This window comes from Ranitomeya imitator, chromosome 6 (assembly GCF_032444005.1).
Source record: "Ranitomeya imitator isolate aRanImi1 chromosome 6, aRanImi1.pri, whole genome shotgun sequence".
In the NCBI taxonomy this organism is placed as follows: domain Eukaryota; kingdom Metazoa; phylum Chordata; class Amphibia; order Anura; family Dendrobatidae; genus Ranitomeya; species Ranitomeya imitator.
The window spans coordinates 451,609,005-451,634,489 of record NC_091287.1 but is presented as its reverse complement, the minus strand read 5'-3'; the positions used below and the strand labels follow the sequence as shown (position 1 = coordinate 451,634,489).

At 44.7% G+C, this 25,485-nt stretch overlaps 1 protein-coding gene across 1 annotated transcript; it reads right to left on the bottom strand.

The window, feature by feature from the left end:
• Nucleotides 1-19,788: 19,788 nt before the first annotated feature.
• Nucleotides 19,789-23,469, bottom strand: LOC138643424 (piggyBac transposable element-derived protein 4-like). The gene is made up of 3 exons (XM_069732335.1): nucleotides 23,369-23,469; nucleotides 21,617-23,291; nucleotides 19,789-19,800 (listed from the first exon to the last, which is right to left on the bottom strand). Exons 1-3 carry the CDS (start codon nucleotides 23,425-23,427, stop codon nucleotides 19,789-19,791), a joined length of 1,746 nt encoding a protein of 581 aa, XP_069588436.1. The 5' UTR covers nucleotides 23,428-23,469.
• Nucleotides 23,470-25,485: the final 2,016 nt, after the last annotated feature.

Here is a 25,485-nt window from a genome sequence, read left to right as displayed (position 1 = left end):
CTATGTCTGTGTCCAGCTGGGGTTGCCAGGGGGTACATGGTGATGTTCCATTTTTGTCTATTTCGTCTTCTACTCCTTCTGAAGTTCCAGAGTTTTTGTCGGATTATCGGGATGTATTTGATGAGCCCAAAGCCAGTGCCCTACCTCCTCATGGGGATTGCGATTGTGCAATTAATTTGATTCCTGGTAGTAAGTTTCCTAAGGGCCGATTTTTCAATTTATCTGTGCCAGAACACACCGCTATGCGGAGTTATATAAAGGAATCCTTGGAGAAAGGCCATATTCGCCCGTCGTCATCACCGTTAGGAGCAGGGTTCTTTTTTGTGGCCAAGAAGGATGGTTCTTTGAGACCTTGTATTGATTACCGCCTTCTTAATAAAATTACAGTCAAATTTCAGTATCCTTTGCCGTTGCTGTCTGATTTGTTTGCTCGTATTAAAGGGGCTAGTTGGTTCACCAAGATAGATCTTTGAGGGGCGTATAATCTTGTGCGTATTAAACAAGGCGATGAATGGAAAACAGCATTTAATACGCCTGAGGGCCATTTTGAGTACCTGGTTATGCCATTCGGGCTTTCCAATGCTCCATCAGTATTTCAGTCCTTTATGCATGACATCTTCCGAGAGTACCTGGATAAATTCCTGATTGTGTATTTGGATGATATTTTGGTCTTTTCGGATGATTGGGAGTCTCATGTGAAGCAGGTCAGAATGGTGTTCCAGGTCCTTTGTGCGAATTCCTTGTTTGTGAAGGGGTCAAAGTGTCTCTTTGGAGTTAAGAAGGTTTCATTTTTGGGGTTCATTTTTTCCCCTTCTACTATCGAGATGGACACTGTTAAAGTCCAGGCCATTTACGATTGGACTCAGCCGACATCTGTGAAGAGCCTGCAAAAGTTCCTGGGCTTTGCTAATTTTTATCGGCGCTTCATCGCTAATTTTTCTACTGTTGCTAAACTGTTGACTGATTTGACCAAGAAGGGTGCTGATGTGGTCAATTGGTCTTCTGCAGCTGTGGAGGCTTTTCAGGAGTTGAAGAGTCGTTTTTCGTCTGCCCCTGTGTTGTGCCAGCCAGATGTTTCGCTCCCGTTTCAGGTTGAGGTTGATGCTTCTGAGATTGGAGCAGGGGCTGTTTTGTCGCAAAGAAGTTCTGATGGCTCGGTGATGAAGCCATGTGCTTTCTTTTCTAGAAAGTTTTCGCCTGCTGAGCGTAATTATGATGTTGGTAATCGTGAGTTGTTGGCCATGAAGTGGGCATTCGAGGAGTGGCGTCATTGGCTTGAAGGAGAATTTGACTTATCTTGAGTCTGCCAAACGGTTGAATCCGAGACAGGCTCGATGGTCGTTATTTTTCTCCCGTTTTGATTTTGTGGTTTCGTACCTTCCGGGCTCTAAGAATGTGAAGGCTGATGCCCTGTCAAGGAGTTTTGTGCCTGACTCTCCGGGCGTTCCTGAGCCGGCGGGTATTCTCAAAGAGGGGGTAATTTTGTCTGCCATCTCCCCTGATTTGCGGCGGGTGCTGCAAAAATTTCAGGCTGATAGACCTGACCGTTGCCCAGCGGAGAAACTGTTTGTCCCTGATAGATGGACTAGTAGAGTTATCTCTGAGATTCATTGTTCAGTGTTGACTGGGCATCCTGGAATCTTTGGTACTAGAGATTTGGTGGCTAGATCCTTTTGGTGGCCGTCTTTGTCACGGGATGTGCGTTCTTTTGTGCAGTCATGTGGGACTTGTGCTCGGGCTAAGCCCTGCTGTTCTCGTGCCAGTGGGTTGCTTTTGCCCTTGCCGATCCTGAAGAGGCCCTGGACGCATATTTCTATGAATTTTATTTCGGATCTCCCCGTCTCTCAAAAGATGTCGGTCATTTGGGTGGTTTGTGATCGCTTTTCTAAGATGGTCCATTTGGTACCTTTGTCTAAATTGCCTTCCTCCTCTGATTTGGTGCCATTGTTTTTCCAGCATGTGGTTCGTTTACATGGTATCCCGGAGAACATCGTTTCTGACAGAGGTTCCCAGTTTGTTTCCAGGTTTTGGCGATCCTTTTGTGCTAGGATGGGCATTGATTTGTCTTTTTCCTCGGCTTTCCATCCTCAGACAAATGGCCAAACCGAACGAACTAATCAAACTTTGGAAACATATCTGAGATGCTTTGTTTCTGCTGATCAGGATGATTGGGTGTCCTTTTTGCCGTTGGCTGAGTTCGCCCTTAATAATCGGGCCAGCTCGGCTACTTTGGTTTTGCCGTTTTTCTGCAATTCTGGTTTCCATCCTCGTTTCTCTTCAGGGCAGGTTGAGTCTTCGGACTGTCCTGGTGTAGATACTGTGGTGGATAGGTTGCAGCAGATTTGGACTCATGTGGTGGACAATTTGACATTGTCCCAGGAGAAGGCTCAACGTTTCGCTAACCGCAGGCGCTGTGTGGGTCCCCGACTTCGTGTTGGGGATTTGGTTTGGTTGTCATCTCGTTTTGTTCCTATGAAGGTTTCCTCTCCTAAGTTTAAGCCTCGTTTCATTGGTCCGTATAAGATTTCTGAGGTTATCAATCCTGTGTCATTTCGTTTGGCCCTTACTGCTTCTTTTGCCATCCATAATGTGTTCCATAGGTCGTTATTGCGGAGATACGTGGCGCCTGTGGTTCCATCCGTTGATCCTCCTGCCCCGGTGTTGGTTGAGGGGGAGTTGGAGTATGTGGTGGAGAAGATTTTGGATTCTCGTGTTTCGAGACGGAAACTCCAGTACCTGGTCAAGTGGAAGGGTTATGGTCAGGAAGATAATTCCTGGGTTTTTGCCTCTGATGTTCATGCTGCCGATCTGGTTCGTGCCTTTCATTTGGCTCATCCTGGTTGGCCTGGGGGCTCTGGTGAGGGTTCGGTGACCCCTCCTCAAGGGGGGGGGTACTGTTGTGAATTCTGTTGTCAGGCTCCCTCCTGTGGTCATGAATGGTACTTCGGCTGGTTCTGTCCATGGACTTCCTCTGGTGGGTGTTTCTGAGTTTACTTCCACAGGTGACGAGGTTAATTCGTTAGCAGGCTGCGCTATTTAACTCCACTTAGATCTTTGCTCTATGCCACCTGTCAATGTTCCAGTATTGGTCTAGTTCACTCCTGGATCGTTCTTGTGACCTGTCTTCCCAGCAGAAGCTAAGTTCCAGCTTGTATTTCTTTGGTTTGCTATTTTTCTGTCCAGCTTGCTATTAATATTGTTGTCTTGCTTGCTGGAAGCTCTGGGACGCAGAGGGAGCGCCTCCGCACCGTGAGTCGGTGCGGAGGGTCTTTTTGCGCCCTCTGCGTGGTCTTTTTGTAGGTTTTTGTGCTGACCGCAAAGTAACCTTTCCTATCCTCAGTCTGTTCAGTAAGTCGGGCCTCACTTTGCTAAATCTATACCATCTCTGTGTTTGTATTTTCATCTTTACTCACAGTCATTATATGTGGGGAGCTGCCTTTTCCTTTGGGGAATTTCTCTGAGGCAAGGTAGGCTTTATTTTCCTTCTTTAGGGCTAGCTAGTTTCTTAGGCTGTGCTGAGTTGCATAGGGAGTGTTAGGCGCAATCCACGGCTATTTCTAGTGTGTTTGATAGGATTAGGGGTTGCGGTCAGCAGAGTTCCCATGTCCCAGAGCTCGTCCTTTATTATCAGTTACTATCAGGTCATTCCGTGTGCTCTTAACCACCAGGTCCATTATTGTCCTGACCACCAGGTCATAACAGGGCCCTTAGGGTTAGTCATTGTGGAGCGGGGGTGCCAATACGTTCCCCCCTAGGGTATCAACCTCCGCAGGCAGGTAGGTGAGAGCTTAGGTTCTACACCTAGGGATTTCTAGCTGATCCCAACGTTTTATTGGGTTTACTCAGCACGTTTTTTCTTGATTTGTCACTTCATGGTGTGGGTTTGCTTTTGTCTTTTTAATCAATAAAATATTTTTTGTGTAGGGTAGTTATATGATATTGATTTTGAAACACTTGATATACCTATGATATTGATCGGGCATGGCTGATATACAGGCAGGCAAGTGCTTGTTGACACAGCTGAAAAACAGGAACACAAGGCAAGAATGGGCAGACAGGTACAGGACAGTTAAACAGACTGGAGGGTACAGGGAACCTGAGAACTAGCAAGCATGCTGACTAATGACATTGAACACTGCTCAGGCACCTCCCATCAGCTGGAGGTGCCTTAAATAATAAGTGTCTCTCAGCCATTGGCTGGGGACACTTTATGATGGCGCACATTGTCCCTTTAAGAAAGAGGGAGCGTACACGCTGAGCTCAGTGCCCTGGGATATGCGAGAAGTGTTCAGAGTCAGAGCGGAAGGAAGAGCAGGACAGGGGCCATAGTGGAGAGTGAGTTGGCGTCCCTGCCAAGGGAGAAAAGAAAAGTGCAGGAACGCAGGCTCTACATAAGTGTTGACATAAATGTAAGAACACAAGATGATATAAAAATGATATAATATAAGAAGTAGGAAATTAGCCATACTGCTACCTGAAACATCATGGAGGTTCATAAAGTTGATATACAAAAACACTATGACAGGAATACCACATTATTTTGCTAGGAACATTCTCATCATTTGTCTTTTCTTTAGTGCTTCAAGGCCACTAATTTAATAAAGCTCTAGTGTAGTGCACAGCCTTGTTTGCATAGACTTGTTTAATATCAGATCCTTATCAATGTTTCTGGGGACTGCATTGCAAAAGTTTAAGATAAATTGCACAAATTAAGTCTGGAAACACATGAGTGTATTTTAACCTAAACCTTGGAGTGATTACAAAAATAAGAGGGATATCTCTCTGTCAAACCGGCTACAATAATATTAAAGAAGTAGTTTGAACTAGGCAAGACACCACCAACCGCAATACATGCTGGGATGTAAGGGAAAAGGAAGTTCCAGCACTTACAATGCTAGCAGAATGCAGATGAGGAAGAATTGCATTGTTAAAAATAGAGAATGACAAGTTACAGATATTGAGAATCAGGACAATTCCTGGACATATTATACCGGCATGTGCGCTATAAAGATTTTTATCTTGTTGGGAAACATTATAACAGAACCACAATTCTACAAGACAGGAATGCTTCATGTAAACAACCATTGCCCTTCCTGCACTTATGATCCCAAACAAGACTAAATTAGAAAATAAGTACACCATAAAAGTCAAGAAAATAGAGCTGTTAGTATCTCGTTAAAAATAGTGTAAGGCTAAATTCACACATCTGACTGGCAGAAGGTCTCCAGACCCAAACTCAACCCCATAGGAACATACAGTATGAGACTGTACCATGACCTGAAGATTGGGAATCTGTCAGGAAATCTTTAAAGCAATCCAGTTCTAATTCTGGTATTTTTGTTCCTTTGCATGTTACTGATACAGAGACGATATTGAGCGAGACGATCACAGTGTGTTTCCTTTCCGAGCGCGGCCCTCTCATCTGACGGTATAATAAAGACAGCTAAGCCCAAGCCTACATTGTTCAACTTTTCATTCAGCCTGTGATGATATATTAATTATAATCAAAGCATACTTCTGAAATAGGATTTAATTGTGCTTGTGATCTGGCACCCGAACAAGAAATTTTCCCTGTAATACCACTTTATTAGGGATTAGTGGAAGTTCAGAGCTGCATACTTTAGGTCACATTTGAAGGCGGAAACTATTATATAAAATCATTTTTTGGCCTTAATAAAATTTACATATCTGGAATAGGTTTACTGACTCTTTCTTCAGGTGGTTACGGCATTTTAGAAAATCTCCTTCTCTTGCTCTCAAATACAGGGCGTTTAACTTTGAAAGAAATTGCTTGGCAAATTATTTAGGAAACCAAAGTTTATTGTGTATTTTTCCCTAATTCACAAGGTGTTAGTGCATTTACTGTCTAAAAGTGTGTGTGATTTGGCAGAGTCTTATACCCTTCATGACATTCTTAATATCCAGAGGAAGCCTGCTTCACTACATTTAACAGCTTTCTCCGGCATTGATGTACCAGTTAGGTTTATTAATTCACTCAATACAATTAAAGCAAAAATACAGACCCTCTTCCAGGAGCTCATAGACAGAAGTGGATGGTTAACCCAAAACCAGTTACCATAAAGCATGATAGGCAATGCAACATGGCATTCAGTATTTCAATACCTTAATAGACAAGGTAGGAATATGGGAAGGGCATAAAGGATACTGTTACGCACTTGTCTAGACTCTAGGGTCGGGCTCCGCTGCCTTCCCCTGTAGCTGCTGCCCTTTGCAGTTTTCAACGCTGAGTTTCACAAGTTGCTTTGTGTACCTCACTAACTTCATCAACCAAGGCCTTTTAAGATCCACTTCGACACTACGGAGACCTGTAGCACTGCCCAAACACAGTTTACAGCGGGCAACTCGGTTCGCTATGTTGTATTGTTGCTTTCCCAAGTCCCGTTCACAGACCTTGTCTCTCACTGTCAGTGCTATCAGCGGGGGTGGCTGTGGCAGTGGTCTCAGTGAGGGCAGCGATGTCAGTGGGGACAATGGCGTCTGAGCAGTACTCCATCGGTAGTTTCCTGTCCAAGTGATTTCCATCCCAGGCTCTGCTCTACTCTGCCCAGTCGCCTCACAGCTGATTTTACCTCACAGGTGCATGTGCCTTTCCTGTCTGATCTGTTTGAATCTCTGCATGCGCATTAACTGTCTGCTTAGCCAAGCCCCCTTCTATCAAGCACAGGGACACCCCAAGCTCTCTCACCTGTATCCTAGGTGACCGACCCGACGGTTCTGGACCCATTATAGATGAGGCAAACCTGGTTAGTTTCTCCCCCTTACATCTGTACCGGCCCCCAGGCTCACCCACCCACTTTCTGGACCATTTCTCTGCCTGGCTGCCGCACTTCATGTCCTCAGAACTCCCAACCCTTATCCTGGGAGACTTCAACATCCCTATTAACAGCCCCACTTCCACATCTGCATCCCAGCTTCTATCACTAACCACTTCTCTCGGATTCTCACAGCTCTCAACCTCTGAAACACACAAAGACGGTAACACCCTGGATCTGGTCTTTGTCCGGCTCTGCTCAATCTCCTACCTAGATAACTCACCGCTTCCCCTCTCTGACCACAACATTCTATCCTTCACACTCACAATTCCTCGCCCACCCCAGCACTCTCCTACCTACTACACATTCAGAAATCTACATGCCATTAACCCTCATGCACTTTCAGACTCCTTACACTCATCATTGTCCCCAATCTCTTCTTTTTCCTTTCCTGATCTGGCTGTATATCAATACAATGACACTCTTAGAAGCACCCTTGACCAAGTAGCTCCCCTCACTCTCAGAACCTCCAAACACAGAGTGAAACAGCCCTGGCTCAAATCGCAAACCCGATTTCTCCAGCGAAGCTCTAGGAGTGCTGAACGCTTATGGAGGAAAACTCACACACCAGAAGACTTCATACACTTCAAATTTATGTTCAGGACCTATAACTCTACCCTTCACCTCGCCAAACAGACCTACTACACCACCCTGATCTCCTCACTATCCAACAACCCCAAGAAACTTTTTAACACCTTTCACTCCCTCCTCAGGCCAAAAGTACAAGAACCTATCACAGATATTTGTGCTGATGACCTGGCTTCCCACTTTATAGAGAAAATAGACAATATCCGTCAGGAAATCCGCTCCCAGACACCAAGTGCAATGACTCCCATCCCTCCCTGCATCTCCCCTGGCTCACTCTCCACATTCGATCCCATCACAGAAGAAGAAGTCTCCAAGCGCTTCTCCTCTTCTCGCCCAACTACATGCACCACCGACCCCATTCCCTCACACCTCCTCCAGTCTCTGTCTCCAGTCATCACAACTCACCTAACTACAATTTTTAATCTCTCCCTCTCCTCTGGCATTTTCCCCTCCTCCTTCAAACACTCTATCATTACTCCATTACTCAAAAAAACTACCCTCGACCCATCCTGCACAAACAACTACAGACCGGTCTCCAATCTCCCCTTCATCTCAAAACTCTTGGAGCGCCTGATCTACTCCCACCTTAGCCGTTACACTCATTCCCTCCTAGACCCTTCACAGTCCGGTTTCCGCCCCCCACATTCGACAGAAACTGCACTCATCAAGGTGACCAATGACCTTCTGACAGCAAAATGTAACAGTGACCACTCTCTGCTCATTCTCCTCGACCTTTCTGCAGCTTTCGACACTGTTGACCACCCTCTCCTACTCTCTAGGCTCCAGTCACTAGGCATTAAGGACACTGCTCTCTCCTGGTTCTCCTCCTACCTTTCTGACTGCTCCTTCAGTGTTCTGTTCTCTGGCTCCACTTCATCTCCTCTTCCTCTCACTGCTGGGGTACCTCAGGGCTCAGTCCTTGGCCCCCTTCTCTTCTCCCTCTACACAGCCCCAATTGGACAGACCATCAGCAGATTTGGCTTTCAGTACCAACTTTATGCTGATGACACACAACTATACACGTCATCCCCTGACCTTACCCCTGCTGTACTACAGAACGCCACTGACATACTGTCTGCAGTCTCCAACATTATGTCCGCTCTCGATCTGACATTCAACCTCTCCAAAACTGAACTTCTTCTGCTCCCGCCTTCTACTAACCTCCCTAAATCTGACATTTCCCTCTCCGTGGGTGGCACCATAGTAACACCCCGGCAGCAGGTACGCTGTCTGGGTGTTATGTTTGACTCCGATCTCTCCTTCACCTCCCACATACAATCTCTTGCCTGCTCATGCCGCTTACACCTAAAGAACATCTCTAGAATCCGCCCTTTTCTCACCATTGAGACAACAAAAACCCTCACTGTCGCCCTGATCCACTCCCACCTGGACTACTGCAACGCTCTATTATTGGCCTCCCCCTCACCGACTTTCCCCTCTCCAGTCCATCCTCAATGCTGCAGCCAGGGTTGTCCATCTGGCTAATCGTTACTCAGATGCATCCGCTCTTCGCCAGTCATTACACTGGCTGCCCATTCATTACAGGATATAATTCAAAGTACTTGTTCTCACCCACAAAGCTCGCCACAGTGCGGCACCCCTATACATCTCCTCCCTCATTTCGGTCTATCGGCCTAGCCGACTGCTGTGCTCTGCAAATGACTTTCGGCTAACCTCTGCACTAATCCGTACCTCCCACTCCCGACTCCAAGACTTCACCCGTGCTACGCCAATCCTCTGGAATGGTCTACCCCAAGATATTTGGACCATCCACAATTTGCATAGTTTTAGACGCTCCCTCAAAACACATTTGTTCAGAGCGGCCTACCATGTTAACTAATCAAAGTCATTTCATGTTTGTGTGTGTAGCCCATTCACTATCTCCATCTACCCCCCACCCCCTGAAGATGGCTGGACCCTCATTGTAAATACATCATTGTAAATACACACCTGTGTTTTGTATCTCCCCCACCTCATTGTAGATTGTAAGCTCTCACGAGCAGGGTCGTCTTATTTTGCTTTATTGTATTGTTAACGTTGTTACCTATGACTGTTGTGTTTGAAACTGTTAAACTGTAAAGCGCTGTGGAATATGTTGGCACTATATAAATAAAGATTATTATTATTATTATTATTATTATTATTATTATTATTATATGTGTATTGAGTTAATGATGTGTTCAGTTGGAGTTTGTTTTGGAGTTTGTCACCATCCAGTTTCTTTTGTCACTATAATTTTCTCAGACTTCAGGTGATTTCTATAACCTACTTCTATTAGTCCACAAACCAACTGATTAACCCATCATTTGTTGTAAGCACTAAAAACTGCTTCTTAAAGACTGCTCACATTATGTGCAATCAACTCTGCAAATTCCTATAGTTTCTTCAACCAGCTTCTACTGCTCAACAAGCCATTTGATTAACCCATTACTAACTGCTGATTAACCTGCCATCTTTTACCTACTGATTAAACCATTGTCTGCTGTAAGCATTGCAAACAGCTATCTAGAGGTTCTTCACATTACACTGCAGTCATCTTCAAAAGTTTGTACATTCTGTATCTACATTCCTGTGGCTTTCAGTGTGTCCTGCTCCACTTGTCTGCCTGCCAAAAAGCATAGCCTGTTGTCCAGGTCTTCTCTGTGACACGTTTCATCAAAGCAAACTCAGCCTGCTTGCCATCGCCCTCAGTTTGTATTTTCACTCTGATCTGTGACTTCTTGAAATCACCTCACCAGGTGGGACCAACTGGCCCATGATCCAGGACCCCTGCCAAATTTGCCCAGGATGTTTTTTTAAATAGGTTATAAGCTGCCCAGCTCTGAACCTCCATTTTTCAGTAAAATAGAGGTTGCTTGAAGGCAATCCAATTCAGACAAGAAAAAGTGGAAACCTGTACATGTGGCTTTGAATATTTTGAAATTTAAAGTAATCACTTGGTCAGCTAGTTCCATGACTCCCATATGAGGGTATTGGTGTCATCTTCTACTGTGTGAGTGCTCAATCTAAATAGTCACGTGGTCGAAGTTTCAGAGGTGAGTTTTGGGTTCTCCACTAAGTTTCAAAATAATGTCAGAAGTTCATGACCTGCTGTAAATTGCAAACCACTTTCAAATATTCGGATTATACTGAGGCACAATGAATATAACTGTTTCATATGGGTTTTACCCTATTAATAACTGCCAATTATGTGGTTTGACCATGTTGGCAAGCTCTATTAGTGCTATGAAATGCCTAGTGCTAAGCATGGGGCATTGCTATTTTTCCCCAGGAAAAAAAAATCTACTGACAGCCGACTTTGAGTGTACAATTTTTAACCTGTCTTCAAAACTGAGCGTCATTATAATCCAGAAAACTATACAGAAGCAGAATAAATGATACATGCTTGAACATCGGGGAATTGTCTGGTGGAACCCTACTTATCACTAGAAGAGGGGATCCTATCCTTCCATTTCAGGCTGTGCAGGGTGGGGTAAGGGAATTATATCGGGCAAAGAAGTGAAAAAGGTAAAGGAGCAGTTTTGTTAAAAGATCCCATTGTTATTCAGTTTACAAAATACTCATATACATAGTATAGATACAAAGTTTGGATATACTTAACTGAAAGTTTCTAAAAAGGCTTATTGCTAATATTGAAGCAAGCAAAAATAATAATTCACCTGTCAGATGTAAATATGTGAGATCACATTTATAATCTAATGTCATAGATACCCACATTTCCAGAAAATGCTGCTGAGGCATCTCAGACACATCTTGCTTGAAGCAGTGTGAATCTGGCCTTTCTGGCATACATTCTATAAACAGGAGTGTAATGACACGGTCGCATCAGTCCCCACTGCAAACGGACCCATCAGGTGAGGGACCCACCGACATGTAAGAGGGAGAAACTAACCAGGTTTGCCTCATCCCTAAAGTAATGGGTCCAAAACCATCAGGTCTATCACCTAGGATACAGGGGGAAGAGCTTGGGGTGTCAGAGTGTTCCCTGTGCTAGAGAGAAGGGGGCGTGGCTAGCAGACAGTTAATGCACATGCAGAAATTCAAACAGTTCAGTCGGGAATGGCACGCATGCAGGAGTCCTGTCAGAAAAGATCAGCTGTGAGGCGACGGGGCAGTGCTGACTGGAGCTGGGGATGAGAGGACGTGCTGACAGGGGTCGACAGACGGGGTCCCACTGACACACCGGAGATACCTCTTTCCATGCTAACATTGCTGTCCCCGCTTACATCACGGACATTTACGAGATGCTGATGCGGCTGACTACGTTAACAAATCCGTCCTGGCCGGTGATCATGAGAGGCAAGGTCTGTGTGTGGGATACAGGCGCTAAACAGTACAGCACAGTGGACCAGGCTGGCCATTATAAACAGTTTTGGGACATTGTCACAGGTGCCCGCTAGTATAAGGGCTCTCAACACTGAGAGAAGAGATTATTCCCCCTCCTTCCTTAATCCATTGAGGCTCGTGCTCATGCTGGAGCCCCAGGTTATCGCCGCCATTGTCAAGAGAGGGGGAGGACACCACCATCACCGGGACCACAACAGGACAGTGCCATCATCAGGACCACCAGAGAGCACCGACATCATCAGGACCATTGAAGCACACTGCCTAAGTCAGGGAAGTTTTCTCCCATTCTACCCAGAACTGTGATAAATCTCCTTTGAGCATAATCTATCGGTCTCAGTCGCGGACAGGAGCACATCCTTGACAGGAGCCCAAAGTGTTAAGTGCATAGTTTACATTTTTTTCACTTTTAGTATATTCTCTGTTAGGAAATTACTTCATACCCGGGGTTATATATATCTCCCTGTGGAGGAGTCACTGTTTGTTAAATAAATCCCCTTGTTGACCCTTGATCTGCCTCTTTGTCCGTGCTGCATCCGGTAACCTGCTTATAGATGCCAGCAAATACTTAATTTGGATTTACATTCAGCTGAAGTGTATTACGGTGCAGAGACCCAACGTGTCCATGAGCTTCAATACATGGTGGCAGTGATGTCATGCGCTTCCAGCTGCCGGCTTCTGAATTGGACACCATGCCACGAGAGAGCAGATGGGAGGTGAGTATTTTTTTATTTTAAATCAGTGAGTACACACATTGATGACTATGGCCTGTGCATTATACTATATGGATGACTATGGGCTATGTATTGTATTACGTGAAGGATATGCACTGTGTATGTCACTAATATGGAGGTGCATTATACTATATGGAGGACTATGGGGTGTGCATTTTACTATATGAAGGATATGGACTGTGTATTATACCATTATGGAGGACTATTTGCTGTGGATTACAGTATATAAGGAGGTGCATTATACTATATGGTAGAATATGGGGAGTACATTATAAACAGAGCATTATGGAGGGTGCATTATATTATATGAAGGACTATGTGGTGCATTATACTTTATAAAGAACTATGGACTGTGCATTAGACAATATGGAGGACTATGAGGTGTGCATTATCTATGGAGGACTATAGAGGGTGCATTAAATCATATGGAGTACTATGAGGTGCATTATACTATATGGAGGACTATGGGGGTAGAATTATACTATATGTAGGAATATGAGGGGTGTATTATATTATATTATATGAAGGACAATGGGGGGTGTGTTATACTATATGGAGGACTACGGGGGGTACATTGCACTGTATGGAGGACTATAGGGATGCACTATGTTATATGGAGGACTGGAGGTGGCACATTATACTTTATGGAGGACTTTGGGAGTGCATTATGCTATATGGTGGACTATGGGGTGCATTTTACTAAAGGGAGTACTATGGCCTGTGCATTATACTATATTTAGGACTATGGGGACTGCATTAAAATTCTTCTATGGGTCCCCATGACTTGTATGAATGTCCTTGATGAGTATAATGGTTTATCTTTTCTATACATTAAAGAAAAGTGGCAGAATGGGGGACATATACCAGGATGGGTATACATATACCAGAATGGAGCCCAGGATAAGGGACATATAGCAGAACGGGGAATTTATATCAGGATGGAGCCCCAGATAATGGACATATACCAGGATGGTGGACATATATATGTATCAGGATGAGGTCAGGACAAGTGACATACTGTATATACCAGGATTAGGGATATATATATACACATATATATATATATATATGTACAGTGGGGCAAAAAAGTATTTAGTCAGTCAGCAATAGTGCAAGTTCCACCACTTAAAAAGATGAGAGGCGTCTGTAATTTACATCATAGGTAGACCTCAACTATGGGAGACAAACTGAGAAAAAAAAAATCCAGAAAATCACATTGTCTGTTTTTTTAACATTTTATTTGCATATTATGGTGGAAAATAAGTATTTGGTCAGAAACAAACAATCAAGATTTCTGGCTCTCACAGACCTGTAACTTCTTCTTTAAGAGTCTCCTCTTTCCTCCACTCATTACCTGTAGTAATGGCACCTGTTTAAACTTGTTATCAGTATAAAAAGACACCTGTGCACACCCTCAAACAGTCTGTCTCCAAACTCCACTATGGTGAAGACCAAAGAGCTGTCAAAGGACACCAGAAACAAAATTGTAGCCCTGCACCAGGCTGGGAAGACTGAATCTGCAATAGCCAACCAGCTTGGAGTGAAGAAATCAACAGTGGGAGCAATAATTAGAAAATGGAAGACATACAAGACCACTGATAATCTCCCTCGATCTGGGGCTCCACGCAAAATCCCACCCCGTGGGGTCAGAATGATCACAAGAACGGTGAGCAAAAATCCCAGAACCACGCGGGGGGACCTAGTGAATGAACTGCAGAGAGCTGGGACCAATGTAACAAGGCCTACCATAAGTAACACACTACGCCACCATGGACTCAGATCCTGCAGTGCCAGACGTGTTCCACTGCTTAAGCCAGTACATATCCGGGCCCGTCTGAAGTTTGCTAGAGAGCATTTGGATGATCCAGAGGAGTTTTGGGAGAATGCCCTATGGTCTGATGAAACCAAACTGGAACTGTTTGGTAGAAACACAACTTGTCGTGTTTGGAGGAAAAAGAATACTGAGTTGCATCCATCAAACACCATACCTACTGTAAAGCATGGTGGTGGAAACATCATGCTTTGGGGCTGTTTCTCTGCAAAGGGGCCAGGACGACTGATCCGGGTACATGAAAGAATGAATGGGGCCATGTATCGTGAGATTTTGAGTGCAAACCTCCTTCCATCAGCAAGGGCATTGAAGATGAAACGTGGCTGGGTCTTTCAACATGACAATGATCCAAAGCACACCGCCAGGGCAACGAAGGAGTGGCTTCGTAAGAAGCATTTCAAGGTCCTGGAGTGGCCTAGCCAGTCTCCAGATCTCAACCCTATAGAAAACCTTTGGAGGGAGTTGAAAGTCCGTGTTGCCAAGCGAAAAGCCAAACACATCACTGCTCTAGAGGAGATCTGCATGGAGGAATGGGCCAACATATCAACAACAGTGTGTGGCAGCCTTGTGAAGACTTACAGAAAACGTTTGACCTCTGTCATTGCCAACAAAGGATATATTACAAAGTATTGAGATGAAATTTTGTTTCTGACCAAATACTTATTTTCCACCATAATATGCAAATAAAATGTTAAAAAAACAGACAATGTGATTTTCTGGATTTTTTTTTCTCAGTTTGTCTCCCATAGTTGAGGTCTACCTATGATGTAAATTACAGACGCCTCTCATCTTTTTAAGTGGTGGAACTTGCACTATTGCTGACTGACTAAATACTTTTTTGCCCCACTGTATGTATATATATACATATATATATAGTACAGACCAAAAGTTTGGACACGCCTTCTCATTTTAAGATTTTTCTGTATTTTCATGACTATGAAAATTGTACATTCACACTGAAGGCATCAAAACTATGAATTAACACATGTGGAATTATATATACTTACCCAAAAATTGTGAAACAACTGAAATTATGTCTTATATTCTAGGTTCCTCAAAGTAGCTACCTTTTGCTTTGATGACTGCTTTGCACACTCTTGGCATTCTCTTGATGAGCTTCAAGAGGTAGTCACCAGGAATGGTCTTCCAACAATCTTGAAAGAGTTCCCAGAGATGCTTAGCACTTGTTGTTGGACCTTTTGCCTTCACTCTGCGGTCCAGCTCACCCCAAACCATCTTGATTGGGTTCAGGTCTGGCGACTGTGGAGGCCAGGTCATCTGGCTTAGCACCTCATCACTCTCCTTCTTGGTCAAATAGCCCTTACACAGCCAGGAGGTGTGTTTGGGGTCATTGTCCTGTTGAAAAATAAATGATGGTCCAACTAAACGCAAACCGGATGGAATAGCATGCCGCTGCAAGATGCTGTGGTAGCCATGCTGGTTCAGTATGCCTTCAATTTTGAATAAATCCCCAACAGTGTCACCAGGAAAGCACCCCCACACATCACACCTCCTCCTCCATGCTTCACAGTGGGAACCAGGCATGTAGAGTCCATCCATTCACCTTTTCTGCGTCGCACAAAGACACAGTGTTTGAAACCAAAGATCTCAAATTTGGACTCGTCAGACCAAAGCACAGATTTCCACTGATCTAATGTCCATTACGTGTGTTCTTTAGCCCAAACAAGTCTCTTTTGCTTGTTGCCTGTCCTTAGCAGTGGTTTCCTAGCAGCAATTTTACCATGAAGGCCTGCTGCACAAAGTCTCCTCTTAACAGTTGTTTTCAAGATTTGTCTGCTACTAGAATTCTGTGTGGCATTGACCTGGTCTCTAATCTGAGCTGCTGTTAACCTGAGATTTCTGAGGCTGGCGACTCGGATGAACTTATCCTCAGAAGCAGAGGTGACTCTTCGTCTTCCTTTCCTGGGGAGGTCCTCATGTGAGCCAGTTTCTTTGTAGCGCTTGATGGTGCACTTGGGGACACTTTCAAAGTTTTCCCAATTTTTCAGACTGACTGACCTTAATTTCTTAATTTCTTAAAGTAACGATGGCCATTCGTTTTTCTTTACTTAGCTGCTTTTTTCTTGCCATAATACAAATTCTAACAGTCTATTCAGTAGGACTATCTGTGGTGTATCCACCAGATTTCTGCACAACACAGCTGATGGTCCCACCCTCATTTATAAGGCAAAAAATCCCACTTATTAAAACTGACAGGGCACACCTGTGAATTGAAAACCATTTCCGGTGACTACCTCTTGAAGCTCATCAAGAGAATGCAAAGAGTGTGCAAAGCAGTCATCAAAGCAAAAGGTGGCTACTTTGAAGAACCTAGAATATAAGACATAATTTCAGTTGTTTCACACTTTATTGTAAAGCATATAATTCCATATGTGTTATTTCATAGTTTTGATGCCTTCAGTGTGAATGTACAATTTTCATAGTCATGAAAATACAGAAAAATCTTTAAATGAGAAGGTGTGTCCAAACGTTTGGTCTGTACTGTATATATATATATATATATATATATATATACTAGCTATTGAACCCGTTCTACGCCCGGGTGGCTAGCATCTATATTGGTATATGGTCTCCATCCTGGTATGTGCTGCTCCATCCTGCGTCCCCATCCTGCCATGAGCTGCTCCATCCTGCTTCCCCATCCTGACATGTGCTGCACCCATCCTGCACCCCCATTCTGACATGTGCTGCTCCCAACCTGCACCCCCATTCTGACATGTGCTGCTCCATCCTGCGTCCCCAATATGTCATGTGCTGCACCCATCCTGCGCCCCATTCTGTCATGTGCTGCTTCCATCCTGCGCCCCCATTGTGACATGTGCTGCTCCCATCCTGCGCCCCCATTCTGACATGTTCTGCACCCATTTTGCGCCTCCATTCTGACATGTTCTGCACCCATCTTGCACCCCCATTCTGTCATGTGTTGCACCCATCCGGCGCCCCCATTCTGTCATGTGCTGCTCCCATCCTGCGCCCCCATTGTGACATGTGCTGCACCCATCCTGCACCTCCATTCTGACATGTTCTGGACCCATCCTGCGCCTCCATTCTGTCATTTGCTGCTCCCATCCTGTCATGTGCTGCTCCCATCCTGTGCCCCCGTTCTGTCATGTGCTGCTCCCATCCTGTGCCCCCGTTCTTTCATGTGCTGCTCCCATCCTGCGCCCCTGTTCTGTCATGTGCTGCTCCCATCCTGCGCCCGTTCTGTCATGTGCTGCTGCCATCCTGTGCCCCCGTTCTGTCATGTGCTGCTCCCATCCTGCGCTCCCATTCTGTCATGTGCTGCTCCCATCGTGCGCCCGTTCTGTCATGTGCTGTTCCCATCCTGCGCCCCCGTTCTGTCATGTGCTGCTCCCATCCTGTGCCCCCGTTCTTTCATGTGCTGCTCCCATCCTGCGCCCCTGTTCTGTCATGTGCTGCTCCCATCCTGCGCCCGTTCTGTCATGCGCTGCTCCCATCCTGCGCCCCCGTTCTGTCGTGTGCTGCTGCCATCCTGCGCCCCCGTTCTGTCATGTGCTGCTCCCATCCTGCGCCCCTGTTCTGTCATGTGCTGCTCCCATCCTGTGCCCCCGTTCTGTCATGTGCTGCTGCCATCCTGCGCCCCCGTTCTGTCATGTGCTGCTCCCATCCTGCGCCCGTTCTGTCGTGTGCTACTGCCATCCTGTGCCCCTGTTCTGTCATGTGATGCTCCCATCTTGCGCCCCCATTCTGTCATGTGCTGCTCCCATCCTGCGCCCCCGTTCTGTCATGTGCTGCTCCCATCCTGTGCCCCTGTTCTGTCATGTGCTGCTCCCATCCTGCGCCCGTTCTGTTATGTGCTGCTGCCATCGTGCGCCCATTCTGTCATGTGCTGCTCCCATCCTGCGCCCCCGTTCTGAAATGTGCTGCTGCCATGCTGTGCCCCCGTATTGTCATGTGCTGCTCCCATCCTGCGCCCCCGTTCTGTCATGTGCTGCTGCCATCCTGCGCCCCCGTTCTGTCATGTGATGCTCACATCTTGCGCCCCCATTCTGTCATGTGCTGCTCCCATCCTGCGCCCCTGTTCTGTCATGTGCTGCTCCCATCCTGCGCCCGTTCTGTCATGTGCTGCTGCCATCCTGCACCCCCGTTCTGTCATGTGCTGCTCCCATCCTGCGCCCCCATTCTGTCATGTGCTGCTGCCATCCTGCGCCCCTGTTCTGTCATGTGCTGCTCCCATCCTGCGCCCCTGTTCTGTCATGTGCTGCTCCCATCCTGCGCCCCTGTTCTGTCATGTGCTGCTTCCATCCTGCGCCCGTTCTGTCATGTGCTGCTCCCATCCTGCGCCCGTTCTGTCATGTGCTGCTGCCATCCTGCGCCCGTTCTGTCATGTGCTGCTGCCATCCCGCGCCCGTTCTGTCATGTGCTGCTGCCATCCTGCGCCCGTTCTGTCATGTGCTGCTGCCATCCCACGCCCGTTCTGTCATGTGCTGCTGCCATCTTGCGCCCGTTCTGTCATGTGCTGCTGCCATCCTGCGCCCGTTCTGTCATGTGCTGCTGCCATCCTGCGCCCGTTCTGTCATGTGCTGCTGCCATCCTGCGCCCGTTCTGTCATGTGCTGCTGCCATCCTGCGCCCGTTCTGTCATGTGCTGCTGCCATCCTGCGCCCGTTCTGTCATGTGCTGCTGCCATCCTGCGCCCGTTCTGTCATGTGCTGCTGCCATCCTGCGCCCGTTCTGTCATGTGCTGCTGCCATCCTGCGCCCCCGTTCCGTCATGTGTTGCTCCCATCCTGCGCCACCATTGTATTATATGCCCCCCATAAGATGCTCCATTATATATGCCCCGTATGCTGCTGCCATATATAAAAAAAAAAAAATACCATACTCACCTATCGTCGCTGGGCGCCGAGTGCTGGGGGCCTGAGCAGGCGGGGACACCGGCGCGCTGTGGGGGTCAGTTGCCGGAGTCACCGCTAGCTCAGGCCCCCAGCACTTGCTATACTCACCTGTCTGTCCCGTTCCAGCGCTGCGTGCCACCATCTTCCCGGTCCTCTGCTGTGACTGTTCAGTCAGAGGGCGGCGCCGGCGCGCATTAAGCGCGTCATCGCGACCTCTGAACTGGGAACGTCACAGCAGAGGACCCGGGAGACGGAGCCGCACACAGCGCTGGAACGGGGGACAGGTGAATATACTTACCCTCCTGGCGGTCCCTGACTCTCTGGTGGAGGTCGCGGTGTGCGTTAAGTGTTTACGCATACCGCGATCTCCTGGGAGCGTCACTCTGTGAGGCCCAGACTGCACCGGCGCTTGCGCAGTCTATAAAGGCTTCGAACAGAGTGACGCTCCCAGCGTTATATTATAGATAGATATACTGTATATATATATATATATATATATATATATATATATATATATATGTATAAATATATATATATATATGTATATATATATATATATATATATATATATATGATACTGTTACACCACTGGCTGCAAAGGTTGAGAGAAAAGGAAGGATAAAGGAATATAGGCAGATTGACTGTCACTGGGATACTGTGACAGAATGGGGTCAGACGATTATAGCGTCTTGTGACACATACACCTGCAGCAGTAAAGGTACCGTCACACTCAGCGACGCTGCAGCGATATAGACAACGAGCCGATCGCTGGAGCGTCGCTGTTTAGGTCGCTGTAGAGACGTCAAACACAGCAGCTCCAGAACGATGCAGGAGCGATCCAGTGACGTAACGGCGACTCACTTATCGTTCTCGCTGGTTGTTAGCTCCATGTAAAACATTGCTGGCATCGTTGCTTTTGATGTCAAACATGACGATACACACTGACCTGACGACCAAATAAAGTTCTGGACTTCTAGCTCTGACCAGCGATGTCACAGCGGGATCCAAATCGCTGCTGCGTGTCAAACACAACGAGATCACTATCCAGGACGCTGCAATGTCACGGATCGTTGTCGTTCTTGTTGTAAAGTTGCTGAGTTTGACGGTACCTTTAGAACGGTTTCATCATCTTATTAGCAATTCTGTGTTTCTTTGCTCTGGTGCTACAAAGGTTAAACTGCTTAATTGGACTCCTGGAGTTCTCTTTCTTGGGTGGTATCAGTTATTCTGAGTTTATCACTCACAGCAAGTATAATAACCATCCTCCTTGCTTCTGACCTTACCAGTGATTGTTTATTCTGCCTGATTTGGTGTTGGAGGAATAGTTTGTTTGGAGTAGGTGTTTGGAGAGTTGATCTGGAGATTGCTGCATGAAATTGGTTTTAGTGCTTATCCTTATCCACGCCTATTTGGTTTCTCCTACCTATACCTCCCCTGTGTTCCACTCTGTTGTTTTGTGAGTGTATTTGTATGATCATAGCTTTATTTTATCCCTTCCTGTATTCACTTGTCTGTCTGGTCCTATTCACTTTGGCCTCACACCTGTCTGGGTGGGGGAGTGAACAGGTGAGGGCTAAGATAAGAGCATATCAAGGTACATGAACCTGACATCTACACCTCTGGTGTAATCCAAGGGACAGGGATAGATTAGGGCACTCCCTAGATCAAGGGATCAGGTAAGCACCTTCAGTCCCTAGTCACTGTGTGATATTGAGGTAAAAAAAAATATGACCGCAACTCATCACTTTCTGCTGCATTGACATGTTAATTACCACTGCAACTAGTGAATGACTGGAAAAGGAAGATCTGAGACCATTGAGTTACTGGGCTGCACTCCAAGAGTAGCAGTGGGACATCAGCAGGTGAGTATGCGTGCACTATTTTTTGCCATGTTGAATGATTTATTTTTTAACCCTTATCCGGCTGAATAGGTACAATTGTAACTATTCCGTTTTAAAATTGCAATAACTTTTTTTTGAAAAGACGTAGAGGGCTGAAATTTCGTGACATCTCTACATTTTTGGTCCAGAATATATTGGCCAAATTTCAATAAAATATCTCCACCCGCTTCCGAGATAAGGGGTCGAGATCTTTTTGCATCCATAACAAGCTGCATAGGTACAAATGTACCTCATATATTTTGAATGAAGATAATGCAAGGGAAAAAGCATAAATTTTTTTTTAATGATAATGCTATTTAACTATTATAAACAAGTAAAAAACTGTTCATTTACATTATAAAAGAAAATGTAAGAAACTTTTTTTTATTGATTTTCTTTGCAAGTAATGCATGTTGGCTTTGCTACAGAGTGTTCATCGCAAATGGGTTTCACACAAACCACACAAGACTTTCTAGTCTTGCGTTGTTTTCGCCTCAGGTCTCTGCAGACATAGCAACTACCAACAACAGGGGAGGGTCCACGACTACCATGAGGTATTTTGGGGCCAGCTGCTGGCTGCGATGCTACCACAATGCATCGTCCAAGCACCATTTCTACTGCACCTCGAAGAAAATGGTTTCTCATTATCATTTTGTTTGTACTACGATCTTCAATTGCAATCATACACAGCTGATTTGCGAGATCTTTCAGGAACTTTCTTCGTTGATCCTTTGCCCTGAAGCTTGGATTGTGTTCTCTGTAGATGATGTAGGATGCTAACCCACTGACATCAATCATATTGTAGAAAAATGCCAAAGTCCAACGTGATGTTCGTCGTTTCACAGTGTACTCTCCCAACATTTTATCCATAACATCAACGCCACCTTTTGTTATGTTGTAGTATTTTATTATCTCTGGCTTGGCTGCTAGTGTCTCTTCAACTTCTCCCGTCATGTGCATAGATGATAGAAGCACGACTGATTTGTTCTTCTTTGGTACATATGAACAGACTGTTGCATCATGATTGTAGGCAAAATTTGTCGAGTATACAGGCCTTTCTTTGGCAGGCTGCATGTTGTTAGGTAGGAACCTTTTGTTTTTTCTCACTGTACCAACTAGTGTCATGTTCCAGGAGTTCAATACCTTAGCTAGTTCCATGGTTGTAAAGAAGTTATCGGTGGTGACATTTCTTCCAGAGCCTTTATACGAGCTCACTAGGTCCAATACTGTTCGTTCTCCAATGTTTACTTGTCGAGGACCATCAGTTGGTTTCCCAGTGTAGAGCTGACCTTGTAAAGGGTAGGCATTTGATGAGTCACAAGCCCAGAAAATCTTTATGCCATATTTAGCTGGTTTTGAAGGTATATACTGGGTAAATTTAGTATGACCTCTAAATGGAAATAATTGCTCGTCGACGGTGATACAATGATATGGCTTGTAGGCTCTCTCCAGATTACTGTTCAGCATTGTCCAGATGTCCCGTATTGGTGCAGCTTTATCTGTTTGCACACGTTCTGCACGTGTATTTTCGTTGTCAAACCTGATAAATCTGAGTATCATCTTGAAGCGGTCACGAGACATGGCTGCACGTATAAGAGGCAGAGCAGCAACATTCCACATTTCCTCCAGATTCTCTTTGTTGGCTCTGTGCACACCAGCAGCAATCAGTATGCCCAAAAATGCATGAAGTTCAGTTTCAGTAAATTGCTTGAATGTTTTTTGTGGTGGCCGTTTGGAAGAATCAGGAAAACGTTGTACCAGTTCGTTGTTGTAAGCATCACAAACTCTCTTGGCCTTTCGATTCGTTTCCCGTAATATGATGTCACACATCTCGGGAGTCATGATGGACTTGAATAGCTCTTTTGCTGTATATAGGTTGCTGATTGCTGCAGGGCCACCTCTTTGTCGTAGGACATTACGAGATTTTGTTTGTGCATTTGGCAGTGGATTACTGCACCATTGAGTTTCATCCTTAGCAGTCCAAATGTCGCCTGCACTTTGAGGCACAGAATCATCCTCAACACTTTCGTCTGATTCGTATTCATTTTCATGCTCTATGACCATTTCTTGTTCAATGTCTGAATCTTCTTCAGTAACATCCACTTGTGGTACATAGTTTTCATCATCAGATGGAACATATGGTTCATCCTCATGCTCAGAATCAGATTCTTCTAGCATTCGCATTATTTCGTCAGACGTAAATCTGTAAATATGAAAAAATGTAAAATAAATAATTTTCCGAAATACTACATTATTGGCTTTTCACAAAATTATACTAACCTGCAAACACGTTTTCTTGGATTATGGCGGAAACTAGATCCAGCATTACTATCACTCATGATGACTTGCTAGATGAATTTTGGCTTCGTATTTTGTGCTGAATATAAATAAAACATCGTAAAACAATATGTAGATACTAATTATTATCCATTTTTCGTATAAAAATTATACCTATAGTGATAAGTTTCATACAAAATATATGTAAGCCAAGTCCAGGCTGAAAGACAATTTGACTGTTCTGTCCCCACATAATGAGAATAAAGGTATAACTGGCTGTTAGATGCTGTGAGACTTTCCTACCTTCGTTTCCAAGAAATTGAAGACTTCACAAGCCTAGAAATGTGTGCTCACAGCAATGAGATGAACAGCAAAATGGCTAATGAGAGGAGGGAGGCAGGAAGACAAGTAGAAGCCACTCCCAGTTTGAATTAACTTAATTGACAGCAACATAAGTGACCAGTAACAACACTGAACAATAGATATCAGCATAACATTTGTAGCTGAATGAACTTTAGTTTCTGAAACCAAGTAAAGTCTTCCCACAGTGGAGGTATATGTGAAGGTACAATTGTACCTATGCAGCCTGTTAAGGTTGTAAAATTATGCAGCCTGACAAGGGTTAAAACAAAAAGTGATGGACAGCACCTTCACACATGGTGTTTATCTTTCTGGATTTTTTGGTAGGATATACACAGTCTATAGTATTACAGAAGCATCAATAATTATTATAATAACACATTTCCAAAATATGAAGAAGGCAGCATCGAAATGTGCGTTGAGGCTGACGCCATTTCAGTTTTACAGGCACATTCTTATGCGGGTTAATTTCTTGCACTTTATTTAACTCAGCTTAGGATTTAGAATCATGTTCATGTTTTATAACAATAGGCACTTCATCCTCTGATAGGCTGTGGACCATTACTATAGCTATGCACTTTGTGTTTTATACCCTGATCCACACGTCTCCATACAAGTATGATATATTTTGCATGGACATTTGTTCATATACTATACCACTTGACATATTATGAGTATGCATTTATTTATATCACATTTTGCATCATTGTGCATTTCTATCCCATTCCTGTAAATTATTTGCACTGCACATATTATATTGTACTGCATTGCGAATATTCATCTTCACTGCAATGTTGTCTTTTTTTTTGCATTGTGGTTCTGTATTTTTAATTTTTATCATGTTGTTCATCTAATGAAAAATATTTTTTTTTATACAAGTGCTTTTGAACTCAATTCTTTAAAGGTTTATTGTCAGGGGTGTGTCAGATGTGACAAACAGTCGTTCTGTATCCGGCTGTAGGTCATTGTGCTTGGCTCAGCAAGCACCTTCTTGATCTTTTTTTTCTGTTGTATAGTGATATGCTTCTCCATCTAGGACCTAGCAGTGGCCTCCACCTTCTGCTGATGATTGACACACCCTTGCTGAATGTTTAAATACCTTTAGTCTCTTCAGAAAGGCGCTGGCGATAGCACTATTTCCCTCTGTTTAAGTTTGAAATACTAGCAGTCGACTAGTGTCTTCTTAGAGTTCTCTTGGAGCATTGTTGGTGTGATCTCTCGTGTCTTCTCTCACTAAGTGTATTCCCTCGTTTGTTTACTGGTGTTGTCTTTAGTTGTAGTGAGGGCTGACTAGCATCACCCTGTTCCCCCTATCTAGGGACTATCGCTAGGAGCAGTCTGGTATTAGGCTTCTATTCGGTGATAGGTGCAGAACCTATTTAGGTACATTACGGGAATCAGGAAGTTAGCAGTTCAACCTAGCTCTACCTTGTATGGTATATATAGAATTGTTCTCCTTTTTTTACAAACAAATGTGGAAAATAGTACGATTGAAGAAAAATCAATGTAGGGTATATTTGGGATGTCAATACATTTAACTGGTGCTATGTGACAACTCCAGCATACTTGATATGAGGCAACAAAAACGAAGGTTTAGGGGCAATCTTATTACAATGTACAAATATATGAAGGGACAGTACAGAAATCTTTCTAATAATCTTTCTACACTTAGGCCTGTGACAGGGACCAGGGAGTTTACTCTACATCTAGAGGAAAGAAGGTTTAATCAAAATCACAGAGCAGATTTGTTACTGTAAGAG

Bases quoted from the DNA above. Each gene is read 5' to 3' on its own strand.
- LOC138643424 (XM_069732335.1), bottom strand. From the start codon at position 23,427: ATGAGTGATAGTAATGCTGGATCTAGTTTCCGCCATAATCCAAGAAAA. The intron at 23,292-23,368 runs GTTAGTATAATT...TCATATTTACAG, and splicing joins CCAAGAAAACGTGTTTGCAG to ATTTACGTCTGACGAAATAA.